Here is a 25,975-nt window from a genome sequence, read left to right on the forward strand (position 1 = left end):
CACAGGCCGCAAATCGCTGGCCCACATTGTAAGCATAGGCAACAACTGAATAATATGAGAAGGGCAATACCTAGGAAGGATAGGACCTTCCATCCCCAGGCTGACAACACACTCCAGAACCAACCAAGTCCAGGTGCCTGGATTCTCGTGTATCTGACTTGCAATCTTATGAAGACGGGTTATGGCTCTATATACTGATGGCGCGTTTTCTGGAATGAAAACACAGCAGCTCGATCCGATGACTCTATAGGCTCCGCCCCTATCGGCCAAGATGACGTCAAGGACAAGACGATTTTGGAGAACAACAAACCGCATCGCAGACTGCTCCTCCGTTAAGTTGCCTAGGGCAGAAGTAGTTTCATTCACTACTGCTTCGAGGGTTCTGGTTAATTTACGTATCAGTTTACTATTAGAGACAGTACCTAAGTAGGGAAAGAAACCTTTATTGAAGTCTGTGTATTGCTCCCATGCCGTTTCAGTGTAGTCGACAATCGGGAGATCTCTCTGGGGTCTATTGTGTACTAGATGGGTATTCCTATGGTAATCAGGAGGGGCTAGAAAAACAGGTGGCAGAAGGAATGCAATATAACAGGTGCCATCCCAATCTAGAGGTAAGCGTATATATGCGGTATGACCACAAACGAAATAGGAATGACGTGAAGCTCTAAATGTAGACTTGCCTTGATCACTGAATTCGATCACAGTAGTACATTTACTATGACCCAGGTGTACTGAACCATTCTTTCTGACACATAATTCACCTTTTACTGGTAATACTGACATAGCAGGCAAGGCTGGTGCGGCTTCAGATTCAACATTCAGAATCATAAGGTTAAGTGTAAAGTTACCTAATCCATATACTTCATTTTCTAGATCGGTCCCTGTCCTTTTTGGAAGTCCCTCCTTGTTAGGGTAGCAGGCTTTATGCAAAACTACGTTCAGGTTTCCCCATATCCAGTTGCCCTGGTAAACTACAGTGTCTGAATCTAAAGAATTGATCAAACTAAACCATGCACCGCAGGAACCATTATGTGTGAACGGGTACGGAAAGATGGGCAGAACTCCCTTGTATTTCTGATAGGGAGGGAGTCGGCCCATTATCCAACAATTTGTAGCGTTGCTGGTCTGATGGGAGTGATGTAACATACTAATGAATGTATTATTGCGCAGCGCAAGTCGGTAAGGTAATTCATGCGAGGGCAGTTCACTGAAAGAGTGTTCGGCAGTAACATTGAAGGTAGAATGTGCACGCTTGAAAATAGGGTAGTAGATGTGCAATAGTATACTTGCAGCAATAATCAGAAGACTTAGAAAAAACATAATCAATAATGTCACTATACAGTGACTACGAAGTGATTTACGATATGCACGTTTCTTGAGCTGTTTCTGTCTATCTCTCTCTCTATTTCGGTCTAGGGGATACATGTCAGAGACTAATTTAACCGATTCACCTAGGGGAGGACTTAAACAATTAAACTGTCTGACTTGCTAGACCTTAGTTTCAGTTTGTATTCTTGGGAAGCGGTTTTCTCAACCAGGGGGAGTTTTGAGTCAGTCTGTGGAGGAGGGCAGGGCTGAGAGTTCAAATCAGAAGGCAGTCCGTGAAATTTTTTGATGTGGCTCGAGTGCAGCCACCCCTTGCGGCCCTCAATCTTCACTGCTGTCCTCGTAGTCAGAAGCACTAATTTCGGTGTTTGCCAGCGGGGCTCCAGCGGGCTTCTTCGGTCGAAATTTCTTACAAATACGTAATCCCCAGGAACCACTTCATGGGGCTTCACCTCGGTGTTGTCGGGAAAGGCTGCAGCTACCTGTGAACGACAAGATTGTAGTGCAGACATCAAGGAGGCAAGGTAATCTGTCAGCATATTACAGTCAACATCAGTTATTTTACGAGGTATAGGCGTCCCCCACATATTTGGTGGCCTACCGAAGACCACCTCATACGGGGATAGCCCTGTTCGAGAATGCGCTATCATTCTCATGTAGAAGAGCGCAACTGGTAAGGCTACTATCCAGTCAACGCCTTTCTCTCTGCAGATTTTAGAAAGTCGGATTTTCAGAGTCTGATTATGGCGCTCCACGAGACCTGCTGCCTCGGGATGCCGGACACAGTGGAATTTCCACTGATAACCTAACAGGAGTGTAATGTGTTTCACAAGCTCGGATGAGAACGGTTGACCGTTATCTGAGTGCACGATACGGGGCAAACCATACCGTGGGAAGAATTCACGAACCAGCTGCTTGGCAGTGGTCGGAGCAGTGTAATGAAAAGAAGAATGGAAAATATGGAACAGTTTGCAACAGGTCCACAAATGCAGGGTTAAAACAGCTCAATGGAGAAGGGAAACCTCGTCAATTCTGGTTCTTGAAAAAGGGTTTTAAAAACACCAAAAAAAGGATACAGTTTAAACAGGAATGCCATGTGTGCATTAGAACTCAAGATGTAAAAAGGATGAAGCATGAATGCAAGGGCTCAAAATCACTATCAACTCCCCCCCGCCTTCAAAAAAACATTATTATTTGGATAGCTTTTGGAAAACTGTTATAAATTGTACTCACTTAAATACCCACAAAATTATATATTTGGAAACACAATAAAATACAGAACTCCAATGCAAATTGGCAAGTTTCTGCTGGGCTACTACTGGAAAGGAGACCCATTTCTATACTTTGAAGAATTGTTTAAGATAGATAGGACAGACATGATACCAACTGTGGGGTGGGGGGAGGCAACCCACATTACTTCCTCCCTTCGCAAGTCGGACTTCAAAAATAGGACTGCAGCCCACAAGGTTCTGATTTTTAACATAAGCACTATCTCCCCAGAAGTGTACAGAAGTGACCGGAGCCTTGCAGCAGCATGTGTGTATTGTAGTTACCAGACAGCCAAGGAGCTCTTCAACCACCAGATTCTACCCTCCAACACTCTACAAAAAGGGGTGTGCGGGAGCCACCAAAGGGCCTCATGCCAGTGACTCAACCTGGCCTTTTGAGGGGTGGTGGGAGCACTGAAACTTTGGGTAGGCCCAACCTTCAGTAAAATATCGCCCCTATGGGCCAGCCTCGTACCCCATGAGCAGTTGACTCATTAAAAAAATTATTAGCCCCCTGTGCCTGCTGTGTGCTCGCCGGAGGCAGGCCCCTGCATTAATTTACTGGCCCGAGAGCTGCCCTCTGGGCACAATAGTTTTTTTTTACCACCATAGGCCAGGTGGGCTCGATTTTGATTATATTTGCCCCCCCCCCCCTTGATTAGGCCCATGCTCCCTTCTATTTTCACACCCAGGGTCACCTAAGGCCCCGGACGAGGAAAGGGAAGCACAGACATGTTGCAGGATACAGATGCGCATTGCTGCATCAGGCCGGGAAAACCTAAGTGATCATCTTTTCGCTGCCCCGGTTTCAGACGTGCTTCTTTTCTCCCCTCCAGCTACAGAAGAGTCCAGGGTGCAGCCAGGAAGGTCCACCAGTCCGGCGGCAGGTGGTGGTGTCTGCGGCCCTCCAAAAGAATACAAAACAGCAGCAGGCAGGTGAGGAGTAAGTAAACAAAGAACACCTCACCTACCTGCTGCTGAGACCCCTGCTTTTATTGGCCCAGTGTTGAGCGCTTGACCAATACAAGGAGGAGGTTGCATTCACAGGCATTTTTGTAGAAAGTGCAGGCTTGCTAAAAAACTGGTAATTTAGAGATTTTTTAAGTACATCACCAAATCCTAGAGGGTCTGAATGACTATGCTTCCTAATATAATCATGCCCTGTGGGCCACATTGGCCCAAACTCTGCCGGTGACCCTAATAAAAGCTATTCGAGATGGACGTGTTGCTGCAAAGTTTGTAATTCGTTGTAGCTTGGACATGGTTGACTGCTTGGGTAAGGAGATAGGCACGAGTGTGGCACTTCAGTGCATCAACTGGATTAGGTAAATAGGATTCTCTGAAGACATCTAAGCATCTTTAATGGACCTGCCGTTCAATGGCTGTGTCTTTTAAACAAGAAAGAGGACTAAGCCCTAGACAGATTTAAAGAAAGCAGAGCCACAGCACATTTCTTGGACCTGTTTGCCCCCACCAAGCAATTTCATCAAAAATGTTCTCCCCTCAGTGGATACAGTAGGGTTTGTCAACTCTGCTAATGCCAGACCCCACTGCAAACCCAACAGGTATGCTAGTTCTTTCATGGACATGGCGCACAAAGACAATGTCCACGACATGAGGGACAACACGCCACTGAGTCACCTGCTGCTACAGCGGGCGCAGCCGCAAAACCTCTTTATTGTGTCCTTCCTGACACAGAGTCACCCTGTTGGATTCAGAATCTAACATTTTGTCCAGCAACTGAGATTGTGCCAGCGACAGACTCCTCTCCCTACTCCACCCAGATTTAACAGTGGTGGCAAATGCATCACTTCTGGGTTGGGAAGGCTTGCAGGAGAGGCGCAGATTAGAAGACCCTCGTCACAGGCAGAAGCCTCACTCCACATCAATCTGTTGGGAGTTGCAAACATTTTGCTCGGTGCTCATGGCATTCCTGCCCACCATCAGAGGAGGGCTGGTGCAGCTTCTCCCGGACAACATAGTCAATTACAAGGATCTCATCAGGACGTATCAGACTCAAACTTGTTTGACAGCAAGCAGAAGATTCAATGGCTTCAGGTGTTTGGTCAAGCGAACGGGGCACTGGAACTGCTTCGTTGAATTTGACTTCCTCCTGGCAATGCTGGCCTGTGATACAGAAAATCCCATACTGAGGAGTAATGAATACAGTTTGAGAGGTATACGGGAGAGGTGGCAATCTACTGTACTGATGAGACCATGATAAATAACTGATTAACGAATGGTTGAAACATCAACTATACAGGGACTGTTTTACATGAACTAGGTCTTCTAAGAATAAGCTTTGCTTAACTTGTATTGTACAAAAGTAATGTTCGGCCCTGTTTCTGTGTATATGTGGATCAGATTGTTCTATCATATCACTTTCACCTTGAGCACCACACCGTCATCACTCACAAATGTGAATATATACACTTGCTGCTGAGAATACAATTTGAGTTATTAGAAAGGAAAAGGCCTTGTCTGAATTCTACTCATGATACAAATGGTGAATTAACATCTGCCCAGGGCCTGCATATGTGATATAGGCCAGTGATATAATCAAACCCTCGGACCCCAGTGTTTATTCTCATGTGTAGTGCTTATATGCGGCTCCGATCGTCACTTCTGGAGCAGAAGGGCATAGACACTGAGCTGCACAAAGTCATCTACGAAGGTGCAGCAATACTCCTTTCAGCTTTCAGGATTCAGTCTGGCTTCTGGGGAATATTCACCAGGTGAGGAATCTGCAGGTAAAGGAGTATCCACCAGAAAGAGCGTTATCAAGTGTAATTTGTTTGAATCGCCATCGTCTACAGAAGAAACCTCAGAGTCTCGACCTGCAGGACAGACAGCTCCAGCGCCTTTGAACACCTACACTTTCAGATCCACACCGACCCCAACACCACCCTCAGAGGAACACTCGTCTACAGACCCCCGGCCACAGTTCATCGACACCATCTCCGACATAGTCAGCACGCACGCCCTCGCGTCCGCAGACTACATCCTCTTCGGTGACCTGAACTTCCACCTCGAGAATGCCAATGACAGCAACTCCTCCGCTCTGCTTGAGAACCTCGCCAACCTTGGACTCAAACAGCTCGTCACGATCCCTACCCACACCGTCGGTCACACCCTCGACCCCATCCTCTCAGCCAGCAACCACACACCTTCAGCCACACCACCGAACTCCACTGGACTGACCGCCGCTGCATCCACTACACCTTCAAGAAACCCGCCTTGCACCACCACCAGCCAAGGATCCCCTACCGCAGCTGGAACAAGGTCACAGAAGACCAGCTCATCACCAACCTCGCTCGGGACCCATCGACAAACACCACGGACACAGATACAGTCGCCAGCAACCTCAGGAAATGGATCAACGACTGCGCCAACACTCTCACCCTGATCAAAAAACCCTCCAACAGATGCACAGCCAAAAGGCCAGCTGGTTCACCACCGACCTCCAGAAAACTAAGCGGACTTGCCGAAGACTCGAGAAAAGATGGGACCACGAAAAGACAGTGGAAAACCACACAGCCCTTAAGAACGCAATCCGCAAGCACCACCAACTCATCCGAGCCACCAAAAAGACCACCTTCAAGGAACGCATTGACAACAAGGCACACAACAGCAAAGAGCTCTTCAACATCGTGAAGGAGCTCTCCAACCCCAGCTCCAACTCCAACGACATCCCGCCATCGCAAGACCTCTGCGACTCCCTAGCCATTTTCTTTCACCGCAAGATCGCAGACATCCACGACAGCTTCAATAGTCAGACCTCCCCAACAGCCGCCAAAACTGCAGAATGAACGCCCCCCAGCCTCACCAACCACCTGCTCTCCTGGACCCACGTCAACGACAAGGATACCATCAAGATCATGAACACCATCCACTCCGGCTCACCTACCGACCCCTGCCCTCTCCACATCTTCAAAAAAGCAGGCCGCATCATTGCCCCCCAACTTCGGAATATCAGCAACAGCTCCTTCGAGACCGCCACCTTCCCCAAAAGCGGGAAGCACGCCAAGATCAACGCCCTACTCAAGAAACCCACAGTGGACCCAAAGGACCTCAAGAACTTCCGGCTCATCTCCCTCCTCCCGTTCCCGGCGAAAGTCATCAAAAGATCGTCAACAAGCAACTGACCCATTTCTTCGAGGAGAAAAACATCCTGGACCAGCCCCAATCCGGCTTCCGCAGCAACAACATCACCAAAACCGCCCTTATCGCTGCCACAGATGACATCAGGACCATACTGGACAACAGCGTAACCGCAGCCCTCATCCTCCTGGACCTCTCGGCCACCTTCGACACCGTCTGCCACCACACCCTTAGTGACGCCGGACTACGCAACAAAACCCTGGACTGGATGACCTTTCTCACCAACAGAACCCGAGGGTCCGCCTCCCGCCCTTCTGCTCCGAAGCAACCAATATCATCTGCGGCGTACCCCAAGGATCATCCCTCAGCCTCACCCTCTTCAACGTCTACATGGCTCCACTTGCCAACATCGTCCGCTCGCACCTCAACATTGTCTCCTACGCCGACGACACTCAACTGATCCTCTCTCTCACCAATAACCCTGCCACCGCCAAAACCAACCTCCACGAAGGAATGAAGGCAGTCGTCACCTAGAAGCAGGCCAACCGCCTGAAACTTAACTCGGACAAGACAGAAGTCCTCATTCGTGGATCCACCCCCTCTGCCTGGGACGACTCTTGGTGGCCAGCCGCACTGGGAACCGCACCCACACCCAAACCCACCGACCGCGCACGCAAGCTGGGAGTCAACCAAGACTTATCGCTCTCAATGTCCCTGCAAATCAACGCCGTCTCCTCCTCCTGCTTCAACACTTTTCGCATGCTCCGCAAGATCTACAGATGGATCCCCACCGAAACTAGGAGGGTGGTCCCCCAGGCCCTGGTCAGCAGCAGACTGGACTGCGGCAATGCCCTCTACGCGGGAACCACAGCCAAACTCCAGAAGAGACTCCAACATATACAGAACACCTCCGCACAATTCATCCTCAACATACCCCGCCATAACCACATCACTGCCCACCTGAGAGACCTGCACTGGCTCCCCGTCAACAAGAGGATCACCTTCAAGCTCCTCACTCAAGCTCACAAAGTACTCCACAACACCGGACCAGCATACCTCACCAGGCGTCTCAACTTCTACACACCGAATCGCCAGCTGTGCTCCGGCGACCTCGCCATGGCTGACGTTCCACGCATTCACAGGTCCTCCACTGGTGGCAGATCCTTCTCCTACCTCACGGCCAAGTCGTGGAAAACCCTCCCCATACAGGTGTGACAGACCCAGGACCTGCTGACCTTTAAGAGACTCCTCAAGACCTGGATGTTCGAGCAGTAGCTGCACCCCGCCCCCCCCCCCCCCCACCCCTCAGTACCTTGAGACCCTCACTGGTGATTAGCACGCTCTACAAATATTTGATTGATTGATTGACTGCTGTTGTATTTTATGATGACAATTTTATATTCAATAATGTTAACAAGTGTACAAAACACTGCACCCAAAATATATATTTTAGTCATGTTAACAAACAAGGGTGAGTAGAAACCATTGGGGTTAAAAACATTTAATACATTCATATTGTGAATTTTGTGGCAATTTGTTGATTTTTTTCAAGCACTAACATTTCTGAGTCGAGTAGAGACCTTGAGAGTATTGTAACTTTCCGATACTTAAATTACGGATTTTGTGGCACTTAGTTGATTTTTTCAAACCCTGATATATCTCCAGAGGTTGCATGTGGACAGCCTAAGTTATCCTGCAAGATTTTTTGGATGAATCCTATTGCAATTACAATTTTCGCTCTTTATGTAAAGTGAGGCTGCGTTGAAAGCTGTTCTGCAACTCAGGATCCGGGTTCCTATTCACCTGGTGTGGATGCATTTGTAGTGAGACTGACTTTCTGACTGAAACTTTTCTGGCATTCAGAGTATGAATAAGGCTTTAGTCCAGAGTAAATTCTCTCACGTGGAATGAGACTGTATTCGAAACTAAACCTTATCTGACATTCAGAACATCCATCAGGCTTTTTCCCTGTGTGAGTTTGTTCATGTCAAGTGGGAAGTAATTTGTAACTACAAGTTTACTTGTATTTCGAGTACTCATAAGGATTATCCCCAGTGTGGATTCTCTCATGTTACATAAAAATGGCTTTCAGATAGAAGCTTTTCTGGCATTCGGCGCAATGAAAACTTTTCCCCCCACTGTGGAGTCTCTGATGAAGAATGAGATACCTTTTCTGAATGAATCTTTTCTGGCAGTCCCCAAAATGGAGTCTCCCATGGTTAGAGAGGAATTTCTGTTGTTCACTTTTCCCTCTGTGCGTCTGCTCATGTAGAGTGAGATTGTGTTTAAAATTGAAGCTTTTCTGGCATTCAGAGCACTGATGATCATTTCGGATCGTGTGTGTTTGCTTATGGTGCTTGTAACAATCTCAACTCTCAATCTTGTCTGTCTTTCAGAGCAGTGATAAGGTTTTTTCACAGTGTGGATTCTCACATGTTCAGTAAGAGATTCATGGTAAAAAAAGTTTTTGGCATTAAAAGCACTGATAAGGTTCCCCCAGTGTGGGTTCTTGTATGTTTAGTGAGACCGCTTTGGTCATTGAAATATTTCTGGCATTCAGACCACTCATATGGTTTTTCCTCAGGGTCAGATCTTGTATGCTGAGTGAGACTGCTTTTGTCACTGAAACATTTATGAGAGCACTGATAAGGTTTTTCGCCCAGTGTGGGGTCCTGTAGGCTGAGTGAGACTTCTTTGGACTCTGAAACATTCCTGGCATTCAGAGCACTTATGGCTTTTTAGCCAGCGTGGGTTTTTGTATGTTGAGTGAAACTTTTTTTTCCACTGAAGCATTTCTGGGATTCAGAGCATTGATAAGGTTTTTTCTGAGCGTGGTTTCTTGTGTGCTGACCGAGACCGCTTTGGGTACTGAAATATTTTTGGCATTCAGAGCACTGATAAGGTTTTTCCCCAGTGTGGGTTCTTGTATGCTGAATAAGAGTGCCTTTTTCACTGAAACATTTCTGGCATTCGGAGCACTGGTAAGGTTTTTCCCCGGTGTGGATTCTTGTATGTTTAGTGAGTCTGCTTTTGCCACTAAAACATTTCTGGCATTCAGAGCACTGAAAAGGTTTTTCCCCAGTGTGGGTCCTTGTATGCTGAGTGAGACCACTTTGGTCACGGAAATATTTCTGGCATTCAGAGCACTGAAAAGGTTTTTCCCCAGTGTGGGTCCTTGTATGCAGGATGAGACTTCTTTTTTCACTAAAACATTTCTGGCATTCAGAGCACTGATAAGGTTTTTCCCCAGTGTGGGATACTGTATGTCGAGAAAGACTCTGTTTAGTACGAAACCTTTGCTGGCATTCAGAGCACTGATAAGGTTTTTCCCCAGTATGGATTCTCAGATGTGCAGTTAGAAGAAAATTACGTTTGAAATTCTTTTGGCATTCAGAGCACTGATAAGGTTTTTCCCTAGAGTGGATTATTGCATGTCGGAAAAGACTCTGTTTGATATAAAACCTTTTCTGGCATTCAGAGCACTGATAAGGTTTTTCCCCAGTGTGGATTCTCAAATGCTCAGTGAGATAAGATTTACGGCTGAAACTTTTTGGGCATTCAGAGCACTGAGAGAGTTTTTCCCTAGTGTGCATTCTCACATGTTCAGTGAGGTGAGATTTTCATCTGAATATTTTTTGGCACTGATCTCTTTTTTCCCTAGTTTGGGTTACTGTGCGATGAGCGAAGCTGGTGTAAACACTGATTTAGTTCTTGCAGTCCATGTTTTTATAATATTAATTTGTAGAGTTAATGCTCCAAGTTTGGTTTTCTCTTGCTTTTATGCCATGGTAAGAGTGAACCAGATTCTAGAGCCAGGGCTTGTTTAAATAATGTTCAGCATTAATCTCTAAAAGAAATTGTATGTAATCTTCGTAACACTTGAATTGAGCAAAATATATCTGGAAGCAGACCTATAATGTTTTTCGCAGATATTGGGCTTTAGGTTATGGCCTGTCCGGCAGAAAATTATTTTGTAACTGAAGTTTTTCTCACATTCATTTGTTAGGTTCTTAGCAAAGCAGTGATAAGGTTTTAATCAGATATTTACTGATTACATGTTAAGTATCTTTTTGCACTCACATAATGGTGGTAACTAAGGACGTTAGAACATGCACAGTAGTATTGTGGATCATCAGTTGCAGAACATCATTCCTGTTAACCTTCCTATACATTGAGCAAAGTTTCTAGTTTAGATGATGGAGATCTATTTACATTAGATATGACACCACAGTGTTCACTTAATTCGTTTTTATATTTAACAGTTTTACACATCACTCCTGCACAACAGATAATGTTGAGGCAATTTACATAGAATTACAGAACAGTACACATTAAAAAGGAAATATATATTTGAGATGGTCAAGAAGAAAATAAAGTGGTGAATTTTTAAGGGTTTCGTTAAAGTGAGGAGTTTTAGTCCAGGTGTTATATCCCGAGGCAGAAAGTCTCAAAGTTGCGTCACTAGATAAAACTGGTTTTTGAGCAAGGGTGATTTTGAATCTCTGTGCTTTCAGCTTCAGAGTCTTCTTTCAGTGTCTTTTCTTTGATGGTCTGCAGAAGAAACCTTTTGTTATAACTTTCTTTTATCCAGCGTGTGCTTCCTCTCAGGAATTGGATGAGTCTTTAGATGAACATTATTGTGTCATGCTGAGGCAATTTGTCTTTCTGGTACTATTTCAGAGGAGGATGCTGAAGAGACTGGTCTTTCTACATTATTTCTGATGCTGTGTGCTCTGATATGGTTCTGCTCTGGGTTAATGAAACGCCAAGTTGGAAAACTCACTTACAGGAACAGTACTTTTATCAGCTAAAAGTTCCTTACCACACCTAGATTTTGGAAACTGTTTCAAACTCAGAACGCTGGATGTCCTTAATTTTATTTAAACAATCCTTCTTATGGCATTGACATTCAGTTGCCTGGTGCTAAATCTTGCTTTCTTCGTTTATAATTTCCATCACCTGTAGTATTAAAATAACATAGTTAATACATGTAGATTTGCAAAAATATAATTCACAAGCCAAATCAATGTAGAATTTTGAAAAATTTGAGCTAGTTTTCCAACACAGCAAAGAGTAGAATGGTAACCGGAGAGGATTTTTAAAATTTTCACAATTTTAGTAAGTTTACAAAGGTTACATGTACCCTGTGAAGTTTTATGTTATAAATCTTTTATTAAGTTTTCAATAGGAACAAGATACAAGGACCGCGAACGGTCGTTCAGGCAATGCAAAGTAGGCTTCAGTGCAATACAGGCAATCAGTTGGGAGCAGAATCTAGCCAACCATCCATAGGGGTTCCCTGTATCACCCCAAAACAGAACACACCCACCCTCCCCCCCTGTGAAGTTTTAAAGTCATATGGGCTGGCACAAAACAGATATATAGAAATACTATTAATTAATTTGTAATGTAGATTTCTGGGACGGGAATGTCCCCTCCATGGACAACAGTTGTTTTCCCCTGCCCTGAGTTACCCACTACTTGTCTCTGGTATCTGGGATTTCGATTGATAGCCCCAGCTTCACGCTGATCCAATGTGTGTTCCGAGGCCTATGCCTAGACCTATCCCTCAACCATGGCCCTGATTACAAATCAAGCGCAATGAAATTAAGGCTTACTTTCATGTGTTCATTTAATTCCACATGATTATCAGTTGTGAGGTTATTCTGCACCTGGATTTACCGGTAGACTGAAAAGCTGTACAAGACTTTGGCTGCAGCAGAAGCAGCCAAGACTTATGCTGTTTTTTTTACTAACTGGGGGAAAACACAATGCTTCACCCTGTAAGAACTTCCCAAGTGTCGAAAACCCTGCCTGAGGTTACACCTGTGGTCCAGCCGGCCACAGGGTGGGCTCAATTGCTGCTGTGGGGAGGGTGCTGAGGGGCTGCTCTTACCGACAGGCCAGGTGTGACCGCGATACCTTGGGACTGCTGATCTTTAGGCAACTGCAATGAAAAGGATGAGTGGGTACCCTACTAAATGCAGCCATGCACCCAGGACGAAAGAGTTCAACAAAAGCTTGTCGGTAGGCCACTGCTCTCTCGAGTGTGCAGGCGTGTCCGTTGAGTGCTGGGCAGATGGAAAGGGACCTTGACAGGGCTGACTCATCCTGTGAAGGGGATAAACACTTAGGACTGAGAGCACATACGCATTGGGGTGAATGAACCGCACCTGTACTGTATTCATGCCACTCCTAAAATCCACTATAGGAGAAGAGGGGATAAGAACAGGGAGAAGGAACCTGATAATAGGGGGAGATGGATATACATGAATAAGTGCAGCACCTGCCAACTTCACAGGCCAGAGACATTGACTTGTTTCTTATTAATTTAGTATTGGGTGCAACTGTGTGAGTAAAGTACATTTTCTTAGCAAGATAAGCAGTGTACTGGACATTCATTCTATTGAGCCTGTTGGTTTGTTGTTCAGCTCGGAGTTCAAGCAGCTTACATTACCAAGCTGAGAATTCTGAGACTGCTCGCCCTCACTAACTTGAGAGTCAAGTGCAAAAAGGGCTTGCACAGTGTAGCAGGGAGGGGGGTGTTTGTCAGGACTCACCGGATGCCTCCCCTGTTATGTGCCCCTCACAGACTGGTCAACACTTTGTGGACTACGAAGCAGCATCACTAGAGGACAAAAACGTGTACTGGCCCTTTAACTCGGAGCAGCACGATGAGTGGGCAGAGCCTGATCCCGACGGAGTGCCGTCAAATGCGGAAGTCACTTACAGTGGCATGTGCTTGTTCACCCGGAGGGAATTTGGCGTGGGAGTTGCGGAGTCAAGAGGAGAACAGAGTGTGGAGATCGAGGAGTCATCGGAGGAAGAAGAGCGGAGGACGTGGAGAGAGGAGCGGTCAGAGGAGCGGAGGTCGAGGAAGGAGGAGCGGTCAGAGGCTCGGAGGTCGTGGGGAGGAAGCGGAACAACGGAGGTGACTGGAGATACTGCCCAGCTGTTGCAGGAGAAGCCAGGAGGCCAACGTCCCCACGCGTCGCCCAGCCACTCACCCAGGGGAGGTGTGTGGCTAAGCCAGGTACGAGGGAGGATTGCGGGCTGGTGGGGGAGGAGGAGCTGTCCGACTACCTTCCCCGGGTCTCCCCTCCCATAATCGGTGTTCCCCTTTGTTTTGAATCCCTGTGCACTACCCCTCACATTCCGACTGAAGTGCTGCACCGGGTCTTTTGTTTCCCTCACACCCTTCCCTGAAGATATTACTAGGGATAGTGCCTCACCAGTTATTCTTTCCTTTTCGGGGCGGTGCTGCAGAGCGGTTACACCACGGAGGAAGAGGGAGTGGCCCGGACCAGACGAAGCCCGGAAGGTCTTCGCAGGAAGGAGAAACCCAAAGAGAAGAAGAAGAAACACAGTAGAAGCAGATCCCCCAGGCGCCTTCACATTACTTGCACTGATTATCTGTATTCCACCATCCAATCTGAAATAAAACCCCCAGTTAGAAGTGGAGAAGTGTGGCTCAATGGTTAGAGCGGCAGACCCTGATGCAGAGGTCTAGCCCGGGACCAGGGTTCAATTCCCCGCCTCGGCGGGTCTTGGGCTCAAAAATTTCACGGACATGATAATTCTCGCCTCGGTGCCTATTCTAATCATAGAGTCCCACTCTGCAACTCTGGGCAATAGCTTGCTTAATCTCCACAACGGCCCCCACAACGCTAAGGATGCCTGGCCTTCACCCTGGGGGTGCCCAGGAGTGGACGCCTCACAGGGAAAGCCAGGACGGGTTCCACAGCGGTATTTGTACAAGCGCCTTGAGACCCTTGCGGGTGAGTAGTGCGCTATACGAGTATCAATTTACAGTTACTCGCACCCGCTTGTTGCCAATTCTTCATGCCCGTGTTACACACAGCCACTCTAGGACAGGTCTCGGGACATCAAAGGAAAATTATCTCAACCCAGTAGCTCCTGCCTACACTGTGGTCCCTGAACTGGAATGAACTGGATTGAACACAAACCCTAGCAAGGTACTTTTATTACAATCTGTCAGGCTAAGGCGTTTGGTCCTTGCATGTTTCTAGACAACAGGATGTTTATTTTAACCTCAATTTTTTGTCCTGTATGACATGAGTTAACTAACCAGTAACTTGTTTGGCTGAATTTGGAGAAACAAACAAATGCAGCATACATAGCAATTTTCCTATAAATAGTCAGTGTTAAGGTAAGGGGCACATCAGCTTCTTGTCATATACAATGAATCACATACAGGCAGCAATCTAATGACCTTTTTCTCTTTTCTCCACACCTCTACTTATCAATTATCCAGACTCTGGGTCTGATCTTAAGTCCAAAGGGCCGCCAGCCTTGTTTAAAGATTTCCGCTGGCTCTGCGGTGCTCTGTACCTTCAGCAGAGCCACAGCCCTTGTGCCTCCTTTGAAGGCACCATAAGATTGGTTAGTGGCTGCCATGTTTAAGGCGGCAATTAACCAACTTTTGCTTTTTTTTCAAAAACAAGCTCCCAAAGCAGGAGATTGTTTTTATAAACAAATAACTAATCACCCTCACACCCTGGGAGTTTTAACCTGGATTCATTTTCTTCCAGGGAGAGGGGTTCATTTTTTCTGTTCAGCACTAACGGGGTGTCCCTGGTGGTCCCAAATGAGAGAAAAATACATCAGATTGCCTGATCTAAAGAGGATCAGCAGTCCGATGTATTTACACTTACGGCACCACAGTCAAGCTGGACGCACAACAATCCAGCTGACTTGCATTAGGTCAGGCAGACCATCAGTTTGTCGGACAGGGTACTCCACTACGTTTGCGAAGGAGTACCCAGTTCACCAAACACTAAATCAAGACCTATCTTGTCTGTGTTACGCATGTATTTCTAGGTCTGCTTCATTTTGTCCATCATTCTTTGTATGATCTACCTGTTACTGAGGCTTGTGTGTTTAGTACAGGTTTAGTCTCTGGGTGTTTGTGAAGGTGTATTTAAACCCTGCATTTTAATCTACACGTGCTGTTCATTCAGTGTGTTCACGCCCTTGTAATTATAAAAAGTGTGTTACGCACGACCAGATGTCTCCTTGTCATGAGTAATGTTGCATAGTTAACAGCAGCATCATTGCAAAGTATTAAGAGCCTGATTTAGCGTTCGGTGGTTGGGTTTCTCCATCACAAACGTGACAGATATCCTGGTCGTCGTATTACAAGTGCCATTGAATATAATATACCGCAGCCATTTTACGATCGTTCGTCTATCTATTTCTCTTATTTAGTTATCTTTATTTTACTCTTTGTTCTTTTCTTATTGTTTTTTCTGTTTCTCTCTATTCCTTTCTTCTTACCTTTCTTTGATTCCTTACTTAAGAGTGCTCAGCCTCGTAAAGCATTTCATCCATTCATTCGTGTTTCATCTTTTCTGTCATCAGGATGACTGCAAAGATATCTTTACTTTTAGAATGCTAAAAATTCTATTTCAGGAACAGAGGCAAGGCTTCTGTTCATCTTTCTCCACTTTAATTCATACAGCAGCCTTTAACAAACAACTACCTTCCCTAGAAAACCATCAGGGAATGAGAAAACATTGTAACCAATCATTAAACACTCCATGTAATATAGTCCATCATCTCTGTTTATCAGTTAAGTGCGTTCCATTGTCTCCTCACTTAAATTAATTGTTAAATGCTTAACTGGTGATTTTGCTGGTGCCTACAAGGTGATTTTGAAGTTTTTGCTCTTGCGCGCTCTAAAGATGCCCTTCTTTTCATACGATTCAGAAAAGGGGGTGGTGATGAACAGAGTGTCTGAATTAAGCAGACCAGTCCAAAGATCAGGGCTTGATCCATCACCGTTATTTAGCTCACTGCACCATCCCAGCTCAGAACCTGGCTATATGCAAAATAGTCTGTCCCTGGCCCAGTGCATCATGGGAACAGGGCAGACCAAACTACCAAGCCAATTCTTCACCAGAAAGGAGACAAGCTTCCGGGGACCGGTTTCTGGCATTTCAGCCGTCGTCGGCCCGGCTTGCTTGAATCCTGATGGTGCAGTGAGCAAGGGACTCATGCCTGAGTATACCCTGCCACACCTATAGTGGCCAAAAACGATTCAGAAAAGGGGGTGGTGATGATCAGAGTGTCTGAATTAAGCAGACCACTCTTACCCAGTCCAAAGATCAGGGGTTGATCCATCACCGTTATTTAGCTCACTGCACCATCCCAGCTCAGAACCTGGCTATATGCAAATTAGTCTGTCCCTGGCCCAGTGCATCATGGGAACAGGGCAGACCAAACTATCAAGCCAATTCTTCACCAGAAAGGAGACAAGCTTCCGGGGACCGGTTTCTGGCATTTCAGCCGTCGTCGGCCCGGCTTGCTTGAATCCTGATGGTGCAGTGAGCAAGGGACTCATGTCTGAGTATACCCTGCCACACCTATAGTGGCCAAAAACGATTCAGAAAAGGGGTGGTTCTTTTCATAGGCAGCCGTTGGAGTGCGTCTCACCGCTCCTCACGCGTCTCACCGCTCCTCACGCGTCTTTCAAACTTTGACAGGGCTGCATGTGTGTGTAAGGGCGATCTTAGGAGACCGAGGCTCGTTTCAGCACTCCTTTAGAACTTTGACAGGGCCGAATGTGTGTGGTGCTGCACACAGGCCACTAGTGTGCGCTCTTAGGTGACCGAGGCGCATCTCATCGCTCCTCGTTCGGCTTTCAAAGTTTGACGGGCCGCATTAGTGCAGTGATTTGCACCGGGCGCTCGTAGGGGAGTGAGGCGCTTCTCAGGCTCTCCGAGCGTCGCATGCGGTTTCTGTGGCCCTTATTCAGCCTTGAAGCCCCTATGCCCTATCTGGGGTCGGTAATACACAGTGCAGTGACCGACACGCCCACGCGGCCAGGTATGTAAAATGTAGCCCTTAAGTAAAATTACTATGCAGGTGTGCCTGCAGACGTGGGAATGCCCAGAGATAGTACCCTTCTGGACTAAAGTTGTGGACACAATGGCAGTAGTGGTGGGTTCTCCGGTTCCGCTAGAGCCTAAGTGGCTATTGTTGATGATCAAAGGGGCCACGGACTGGTCCAGATACAATGCGAGCTGGCTAGCAATGGCGGCAGGACTGGCAAAAAGGAACATAGCCAGTGGCTGGGGGGCGCAGACGCCCCCAAAGTCGGACCAGTGGTTGCGAGATCTAGTTAGGTGCCAGAGAGCCAAAGAAACTATTTACAAGTCCATGGGTTGCATAAAGAAATGGAATAAGGTCTGGGGGCCTTGGAAGAAATACAAGGCATTGAGGGGCGGATCAGGGGTAGATTTATAATTATTGACAATCCTACCTATGTCTATGTCAGCCTTACACTGTATTGTGAAATGTCATTCTACCACATGCTATATGAATATTGTCTTGAATTGTATGGTATTGTGAGCAATGTTAAAAAGATTTCACAAAAAAAGATGTTTGTTGAAGCCGGACGTGGCAGGGGGTGCTCGTTTAGCCACTTTAGGTCCAATGTCTCCCAAAAGGAACAAGACTCCTGCCAAGGGCAATACTAGGACTCTGCTAGGTTTGGTCATTTTCACCCCTCCCGATCTTTCCAGCGCTACCAAGGGGGCAGAGATGGTAGTCATGGACATACCCAAAGATCTGCCCGAAGTAAGGACTCTCCTTTCATCGCAACTTAAGGTGGGGAGGAGAGATTGGCTCTGTTCATAGAGAACTGGGGGGAAGTCATGTTTGATGTTTGGGTCTTACAGGCGATCCAACGCTTTCACATGGAGTTCCTGGGGACTCCCAATCAGGCTTCCAAACCACGCTTTCTGGTTTTTACCAAGAATCAGGCTTCCCTCATAGATCTAGAGGTGACAGAACGTTTGAGGAAAGGGGCGATTGTACCTGCTACTTTTCATCCATCTAGTTTTGTGAGCAACATTTTCCTACCAGCAACATTTTCCTGCTGGAGAAGAGAAATGGGGCCAGCATTCCATAATCAACCTCAGAGAGGTCAATGAATGGATTATATACCGCCATTTCAAGATGGGGGGGGGGGGGCTCCATCCTCTGTGGGACCTGCTATGCCCAGGAGATTGGCTGGTTCGCTTGGACCTCAAGGATGCCTATTTGACTGCCTAGATTTTCCCACCTCATTTCAGATTTCTGCAGTTTCTTTGGGGCGCTCGGGTACTTTGAGTGTCGGACCTTACCCATCAGTCCCTTATCCACCCCATGGTGTTTCACCAAGGTACTTAAACCTGTGGTGGAGTTTTTCCATGTCCGTGGTGTACACTTAATTGATTACCTTTACGATATTATGCTGATCGATCAGTGTCCTCATATGCTGTCATCTCAGCTCCAGAAGACAGTGGATTTGCTGAAACATCTGGGGTTTGTGATAAACTAAAAGAATTCCTTGATGGTCCCTTCTAAGCAAAACACTTTTTTGGGTTTCGTAACCATCCTTCAAGTCTTACTGCCAAGAAAATGGCAAAATGTAGTCACGAGCTCAGGAAGACCATAGCCTGGCCGCACACATCTGGTGGGACTGTTAGCATCCTCCATTCAGATGATCTTCCCAGGCCCGCATCACTACAGCGCTTTACAATGACTGAAGACATCACCTTCGGGAAGGCTCGACTTATTCGGCAATGATTCCGCAATCGGAGGAGGCTAAAGAGAAAATGCGGAGGTGGTTGACTCAGATGGAGGATTGGAATAGGAGAACAATCTTCAGTTCCTGTCTGGACATCGTGATTGAATCCGATGCCAGCAAAACCGGGTAGGGGGCCACTCCTTTGAGGTCCAATGTTAGACGCAGGACAAACTGAGTTGCTCGGTGCTGCTGAAGATGGACAGCATCTCTGCAGGGAGGTACATCAACTGCTTGGGGTGCCCATGATCCAAGATGCAAGAGGAGCTGCCAAAAGGATTGTGGCATTACTGCCTGAAACGAAACATCTTGCTGACTGTGGAATGGCTTCCTGGAAAATCCAACGAAGTTGCAGACTGGACTTCCAGTCAGCTTCAGGATCTCAGTACATGGCAACTACATCCAGAGGTGTGCCAAATGCTTCAGAGAATATGGCGGCTTTTCTTGGTGGATCTCTTTTCCTTTCATCTCAACTGGTTAGGTTCTTCTGTTGGAGGCCCGATCCGCTAGCAGGGGCGACGGAGGCCTTCCAGCAGGGCTGCAGTGCGAAAGAAGATATGTTTACCCCCCTTTTGTGACGTTGATGCGAGTGGCCATGCAAAGCCAGCAGCAGAAGGCCAACCTGGTGGTGATTTGAAGATCGCAAGTCTGGTTTTGAGTGATGATGGAACTTCTTGGGAATTTCTAATCCATCTGCCAGAGAGACAACACATTCTGAGGGACCTGCTGGGGAATCACCATCTAGTCCTGGAGGAGTAACACCTCCTCATGGCACTGTAGGTTACAGGTCTAGGTCGAAAGTCAGAGGAATTTCAAAATCTCGTCAAAGTCTTTTGTCTGAGGTTTGGGCAGATGGCACCAACAAGAGATACAGACCCCCTTTCTAGATTTACGATCTCTACCTCTTGGTCCTTATCCTCCATCTTTCCCCCATTATGTGGGTTCTTACTCAATTTCACAGATCATCAGTCTGGGAACCATGAAACTCATCTTGCCAAACAATCACAAAATCCATCAGGTCATTCATTTGATTAGGCTGTCCTGCCAACAGTGTTTATTTATGGTGGATTCCAGTGGTGTTTTACAAACCTTTTGAATGCAGTGCTTATCAGTGTTTCTTAGCTGCCTGTCCCCATACAAGACAAAACCTATGTTTTTCCAGTGTTTACAAAACATGTTTTTGTAGTGATTGTTATAAAGCATATATGTAATTTAAAGGATAAGTAATGCAGGGTATGTAGCGTCTTTCCATTGGCAGTGTATTCAATGGAGCTTATGTAAGTTTCTTGAGGATAGAAAGTCTGTGTATTGAACGGTAACTCACAAGCACATCCCACATCTTATTACCTCTCACACTCACTCAGGGCCTGAATACGATCTAGACAGACAGGATTACTCTGTGAAAACCTTGACGGATATCCAGTCTGCCACATTACAGTGCCATTATATTCTATAGAATTGTAATTTGGCGAAAGGGATATCCTTCACGTTTGTGAGAGAGTAACCCTGCCTGCCACAATCTTTACCAGGCCCTCAGTCTGGTTTACCGGACTACTAATGAATTAAGAATTTAAGAGTCATATATTCAAATGTTTTAATAAACAATTTCCTGGACACAGTTAGGGGCCATTCACCTACTCCTTACTATTATGACACCTCGGGAGTGGAACAACATTGTTGCAGAGCTGCACAGTGCCACCTACAGGGAGGCAGAGGTGCTGCTGAAGATTTTCAAGATGAAGTCTGATGTTGATGAATATTCTAAAGGTGAGAAATCTGCAGTTGGATGTATCTATCAGAATTTCAGCTTTTGAGGGTTCACCAATAGATTATCAGAATTTACAACCTTCAGGATATGCTTCTAAAACAGCTAAATTAGGCCTAGATCCTCAGCGTTTGAGGGTTCACCCATGCACTCTCAAAATGAACAATGTTCTATTCAAGAAGGTGAATGTAGTCCATCAGTTCCTTGTGTAATTCATTCCTTAATTCACCAAACGTAGCACTAGCAGGCAGAGAAGACTTACTTCAGGATACAGTATAGGGATAGCAGCTGAGATACAGCACAACAGAGCACTGTCAAATCCATGTTTCTTCTAAACAGTAGGGGAATACTTTAGACAAAAGTATGGTGTGCCCTCAAAACCTCCATTGGTCACAGTCCACACAATGTGCATGCTTTGTTTCCTCTACTTCCAACCTTATGTATACCTCAAATCCCATGCCCGACTCTCCCTACTGATGCCAATGTGGCCCTCTGTCATCCCGCAGACCATATTTTTGGCCCCTGGGAAAATGTTTGAGAACATCGATACAATAAAAAAATGCTGCAGTTGTAAATACATATCACTTTTCATTTTGTACGTTTGAAACATTTTATTGAATAATAAAACCTAATAAACATAAGCTAATTAATAAAGCATAACTAAACACGAGCTGCCATACATATTATAGACAAATGTGGTACATAAAATTCAACATATTGTAACGTAGCATTCTGTAACACAGCATAGTTATGAAGAGCAAAATTCTTAATATCAGGCAACCTGAAAAGTTCAACAATGGAAATGTTCATGAAGAGAAGAAAGGAAAGAAAAGAAAGAAGGTGGGGTACGGGGATTTCATTTACGTAATGCTTCCTACATATAGAAAAACAAATACTAATAATTTATCTTACGCAATATAGTACAAAAATTTAAATACTAAGAAATATCGTAAACAAACATTTTATGTTGTAATTCATATTCAATTAGAATATTCAAGGAGGCTTTTTGACTTCATCAGCGTTATTTGACTTTTGATTACTGTCATGAAACTTTCTGGAGAGGAACCACCTCATAGGGTTCAACATCATATCTTTTCATAACCAGCAATTAAGTTATAAAAGTGAATTCAATGCATGCTCATGTTAAATGTACTGAATATAGCACAAGATTTGCTTTCTCAGGAGAGTCTGGACTCACGGAGTGCTTAGATAATTGTCTCATTACAATCACAGCATCTCCTGGGAAAGTGGCCTCACTATTATAATGACTCATGATTTAAATGCATAGCTAAACGACCGTGAGCAGGCAAATGTAAACAAGCCGCGCTAATTACAAACAGATGGCCCCTGCGCGCCGCTGCTCATTCCCGCAAGGTGCACGAATGTGTGGAAAAGAACTGACCAATTTCTAAAGGTTATCTCCTAGAGCAGCGCTAGGCTCGACCTAAGAACGGACCCCCTTTCACAGGAGCAGCACAACGGAAACATTTCGTTCTGCGTTTGAGTTCTGTATTTTTTTGTGTTTTTCAAAATATTTAATTTTGTGGGCATTTAAGTGTTTACAGCACTGGTCGCCATTCTTTTCTTTAGTGAGGGCTACTTCTGATCAGTGAAAATTGTAAGCTGCTGGAGGCTAAATATCTCACACATTGTTACCACCCCCAAGCCCAGCTTCGTTGCTTGAGGCCTAATGTCCATAGAGCCATACTGTGGTTTGAGCCAAATACTTTGACTAAGGGCACTATGGTAGGGCTACCATGTGTGTCAGTTAGAGTGCAGCCATTGGGGATGTATGAGCATGTGTATGTATGAATGGGATATATTTATATGGGTGACTGAGAGCCTGCGTTGTATGTACTTGCTGCACAGGACATACCTTTTGTCATATTTCACACTGTTACATGTAGAACACAATCATACAATCTTCTTTTCTTAAATGGGAGAAATTTAGATTGCAAACAAATGTTCTTCAAATAATTTAATAATATGGAACATTTTTCTGCACTTTAAATTTGTCTCATTTTAAAAAATGGCTGTATATTTCAGTTATACTTAATATACGATGTCTACTGGCCACTGGGAGTAAGGGGACTGCTGTTTGTAAATGCAACTCTTTGAAAAGGGAGTAAACTCAAATGAAGAGTTAACTTAATCATTGAGGTAACTTCATTTTAATTTTCTCCCATTTAAAAGCATTCAGAAACATCATTTTGTTCACAGCTCCAATATTGAGTTGTCAGGGACTTTTATTTCAGAGGTAAATACCTCAATTCTTCAGTGGTTCACTACTGTGACGCAGCCTGGGTCATAAATCTGCTTGAGCAGTGCTCATCACACCGTAGATGGTATATTCACCAATAACATCAATTTAGCGGTCGGAAAAGTTCTGCCTTTGGCGTGGACTGATATCAGGGCAATTTTGTTTAAATTGCGTGGTCCAGCTGTGCAATCCTTTTCCTCCAAGACACCAACAGTATTAAAATATTGTGCATGGAAGAAAATTGATAATAAACTAAATATTCTTCTCTGTGACTCCAAGCCCTCAATTGATAATGATGTGGAGCAAGCTGCTGCCAGTTATGAGGCCTGGGTTGATGCAGCGGTCTCTTAAGTAGCGCCTTTTATATTAAAGACTAACCATCGGTCCGTGCCATGGTACTCCTGTGAGCTCAGAGAATATAAAAGAAAATGTAGGCACCTAAAACAACCTTGGAGGAAGAGTCATAGCATAGAGGAAAAAATTAAATACAAAACTATAATAAAAGATTATAAAACTATGGTTCCCATTGCGGGCGACACAAGGCTCCCTGAATACAGCCCCACCGAGGCTCAGACTCAGCTGGGGCACTTGAGTAGGGGGTGGTCTCCCAAATCTACTGCACCCTAGTTAATAACACTCTCACATCTCTGGACAAGTTGAGGGACCAATGGGTGGACTGGGTGGGGCCCCTTGATGATGTAGACTGGCGCGATGTCCTTCTGGCCCCCAGAATAGTCACTGTCTCCGCCAAACCCAAGCTGACTCAGTTATATTACTTACACACTGCGTACCTCACTCCCCTGCGACTACAGCGAGCTGTCTTTTTCCCAGACGCGACGTGTACCAGATGCAAGCATGCCGCGGCCGACTTCCTCCATATGGTTTGGTCTTGCTCCCGCTTGGAGCAGTTCTGGGGATCCATTGAAGTGGAGCTAACCGAGCTATTGGGCTGGGAGGTTGCTCACGATCCACGTCATTATCACTGATGGGCTGGATGGGTCCAGGAATGACAAGCGGTTTTACAACATAGCTATGATGGTGGCCAAGCGGGACATTGCGGCGGCCTGGATAAGCCCTGATCCTCCTACCCTGGAGAGATGGCAAAGAGGGGTGGACTGGTGTGCGACCCAAGAAAAAGCCATGTATAAAGCTAAGGGGCGTGTTAAGAACTATCGTAGAGTGAGGGGGAATGTCTGGGGGCTGTGGAGGGTCCGGATTAACTGGACTTGAGTTTCGACCAGGTTATTTTATGGGGATCGTGATTGAGGGGTATAGTGATGGTGTAAATGAACTTATATCTGTGATTTCCGTGCAATGGCTGACTTGTTTTTATGTTTTAAAATCAATAAAAATGTGCTTATCAAAAAAAACTGGTTCCGTTGACTAAAACTACAGATAAAATCAGAGCAGCTGAAAACTCAAGTAAGGAGTTATTCCACACAGTTAAATCCCTTTCAGCCTCAGGTAATAACAATTTAGCAACTCCCAAAACAGATACCACCCCAACTCGGTATCTGGATATGATAAATTGTTTGCAACCACATTTGTGGTCAAATTCCTTTGTGTCTTTGCAACTCGCAGTTAAGCAGGCGAGGCTCATTTCACTCATCATCCTGATTACACTTTGCAGTGAATCCCTGACACCATTTTGTGAGTTGTAAAACCTCGAAAAACACATATTTGTGGTTGCGGAACTCACACTCTTGAGCTGATGATACTTTTGGTTTGACTGTATACGAGGTTTAAGCTAAGCTCAATACATGATCATTTGTAATCACATGGGCCTTCTCAGGTGACACTTCGCATGATGAGCTAGAAGTTCAAACGGGCATCTGTACAGCTGAACTGTGAATGGCAACTGGCTTAGGATATAAATACTTACCCTTTCATTGTACATTTAAGCACAGAACAGTCCTTTAAATATCGGGATCAATTTAAGGGAAAACACTGTGTGGTAAGAAAATGTTCAAAAACAACGGAAAGTTGATGATCCTATTTAATACCTTCTCATACCAGTTTTTACCAGAAGAGAACTTTGTTAATTCTATCAAATGTACTATACCACAAGGAATAAGACATGTAAAATCTTTACCAGATACCTTTGTCAGTAAATTACCAGAAATTATTGGATATAAAATGTTGCATGTATTAATTATGTGAGAGAAATGAAAATGTTCAATGTAATTAGAACTTTTTTAAAGATGAAAGAAGCGCTATAATAGTTTTTTTTGTAAATAAGCCCCAATGTGTTTCTCTACAAGAACCATCTCTCTTAAATCAAAACTGTGCTTGTTTTAGGGAGAAAGCTAAATGATCGAGCAGATCAGTATTTTTCTTGGGAAGCTTCAAGTTAGAGAGTGAAAACACTTTTTTTGAATTCCCCAAAAATTGTAATAAAGATATTTCAATATGTTTGACAAAAAGAATAGTTATATTTCATGACAATATTAAAATGGGAACTAAAATAACAGGAACAAATATTTACACAAAAGACAAAACTATTGGAGACTAAGGGCCTGATTTAGATCTCCGCAGACCGGTAACTGTGTCCCAACGGTGACGGATATCCCGTCAGCCGAAATATAAATTTCTTTTTGTCCTATGGGATTAATATTTCTGCAGATGGGATATCCGCCACCAGTGTGATGGAGTAAACCATCCGC

At 45.2% G+C, this 25,975-nt stretch overlaps 2 protein-coding genes and 1 long non-coding RNA gene across 3 annotated transcripts in view; 1 reads left to right on the forward strand and 2 right to left on the reverse strand.

Moving 5' to 3' along the window:
• The window catches only part of LOC147737808 (uncharacterized), a 450,038-nt gene that overhangs the window by 177,426 nt on the left and 246,637 nt on the right, over nt 1–25,975 (forward strand). The gene's annotated exons all lie outside the window — the stretch shown is intronic.
• On the reverse strand, nt 8,094–10,743 carry LOC147737810 (uncharacterized). The gene has a single exon (XM_086945578.1). The coding sequence runs from the start codon at nt 10,286–10,288 to the stop codon at nt 9,434–9,436; it is 855 nt and encodes a 284-aa protein (XP_086801704.1). The 5' UTR covers nt 10,289–10,743; the 3' UTR covers nt 8,094–9,433.
• On the reverse strand, nt 10,929–16,071 carry LOC147737811 (uncharacterized). The gene is made up of 2 exons (XR_015302464.1): nt 15,993–16,071; nt 10,929–11,654 (listed from the first exon to the last, which is right to left on the reverse strand). It is a non-coding gene; the product is annotated as an uncharacterized LOC147737811 (long non-coding RNA).

The sequence above is a fragment of the Lissotriton vulgaris genome, chromosome 1_1 (genome assembly GCF_964263255.1).
Source record: "Lissotriton vulgaris chromosome 1_1, aLisVul1.2, whole genome shotgun sequence".
Taxonomy (NCBI): domain Eukaryota; kingdom Metazoa; phylum Chordata; class Amphibia; order Caudata; family Salamandridae; genus Lissotriton; species Lissotriton vulgaris.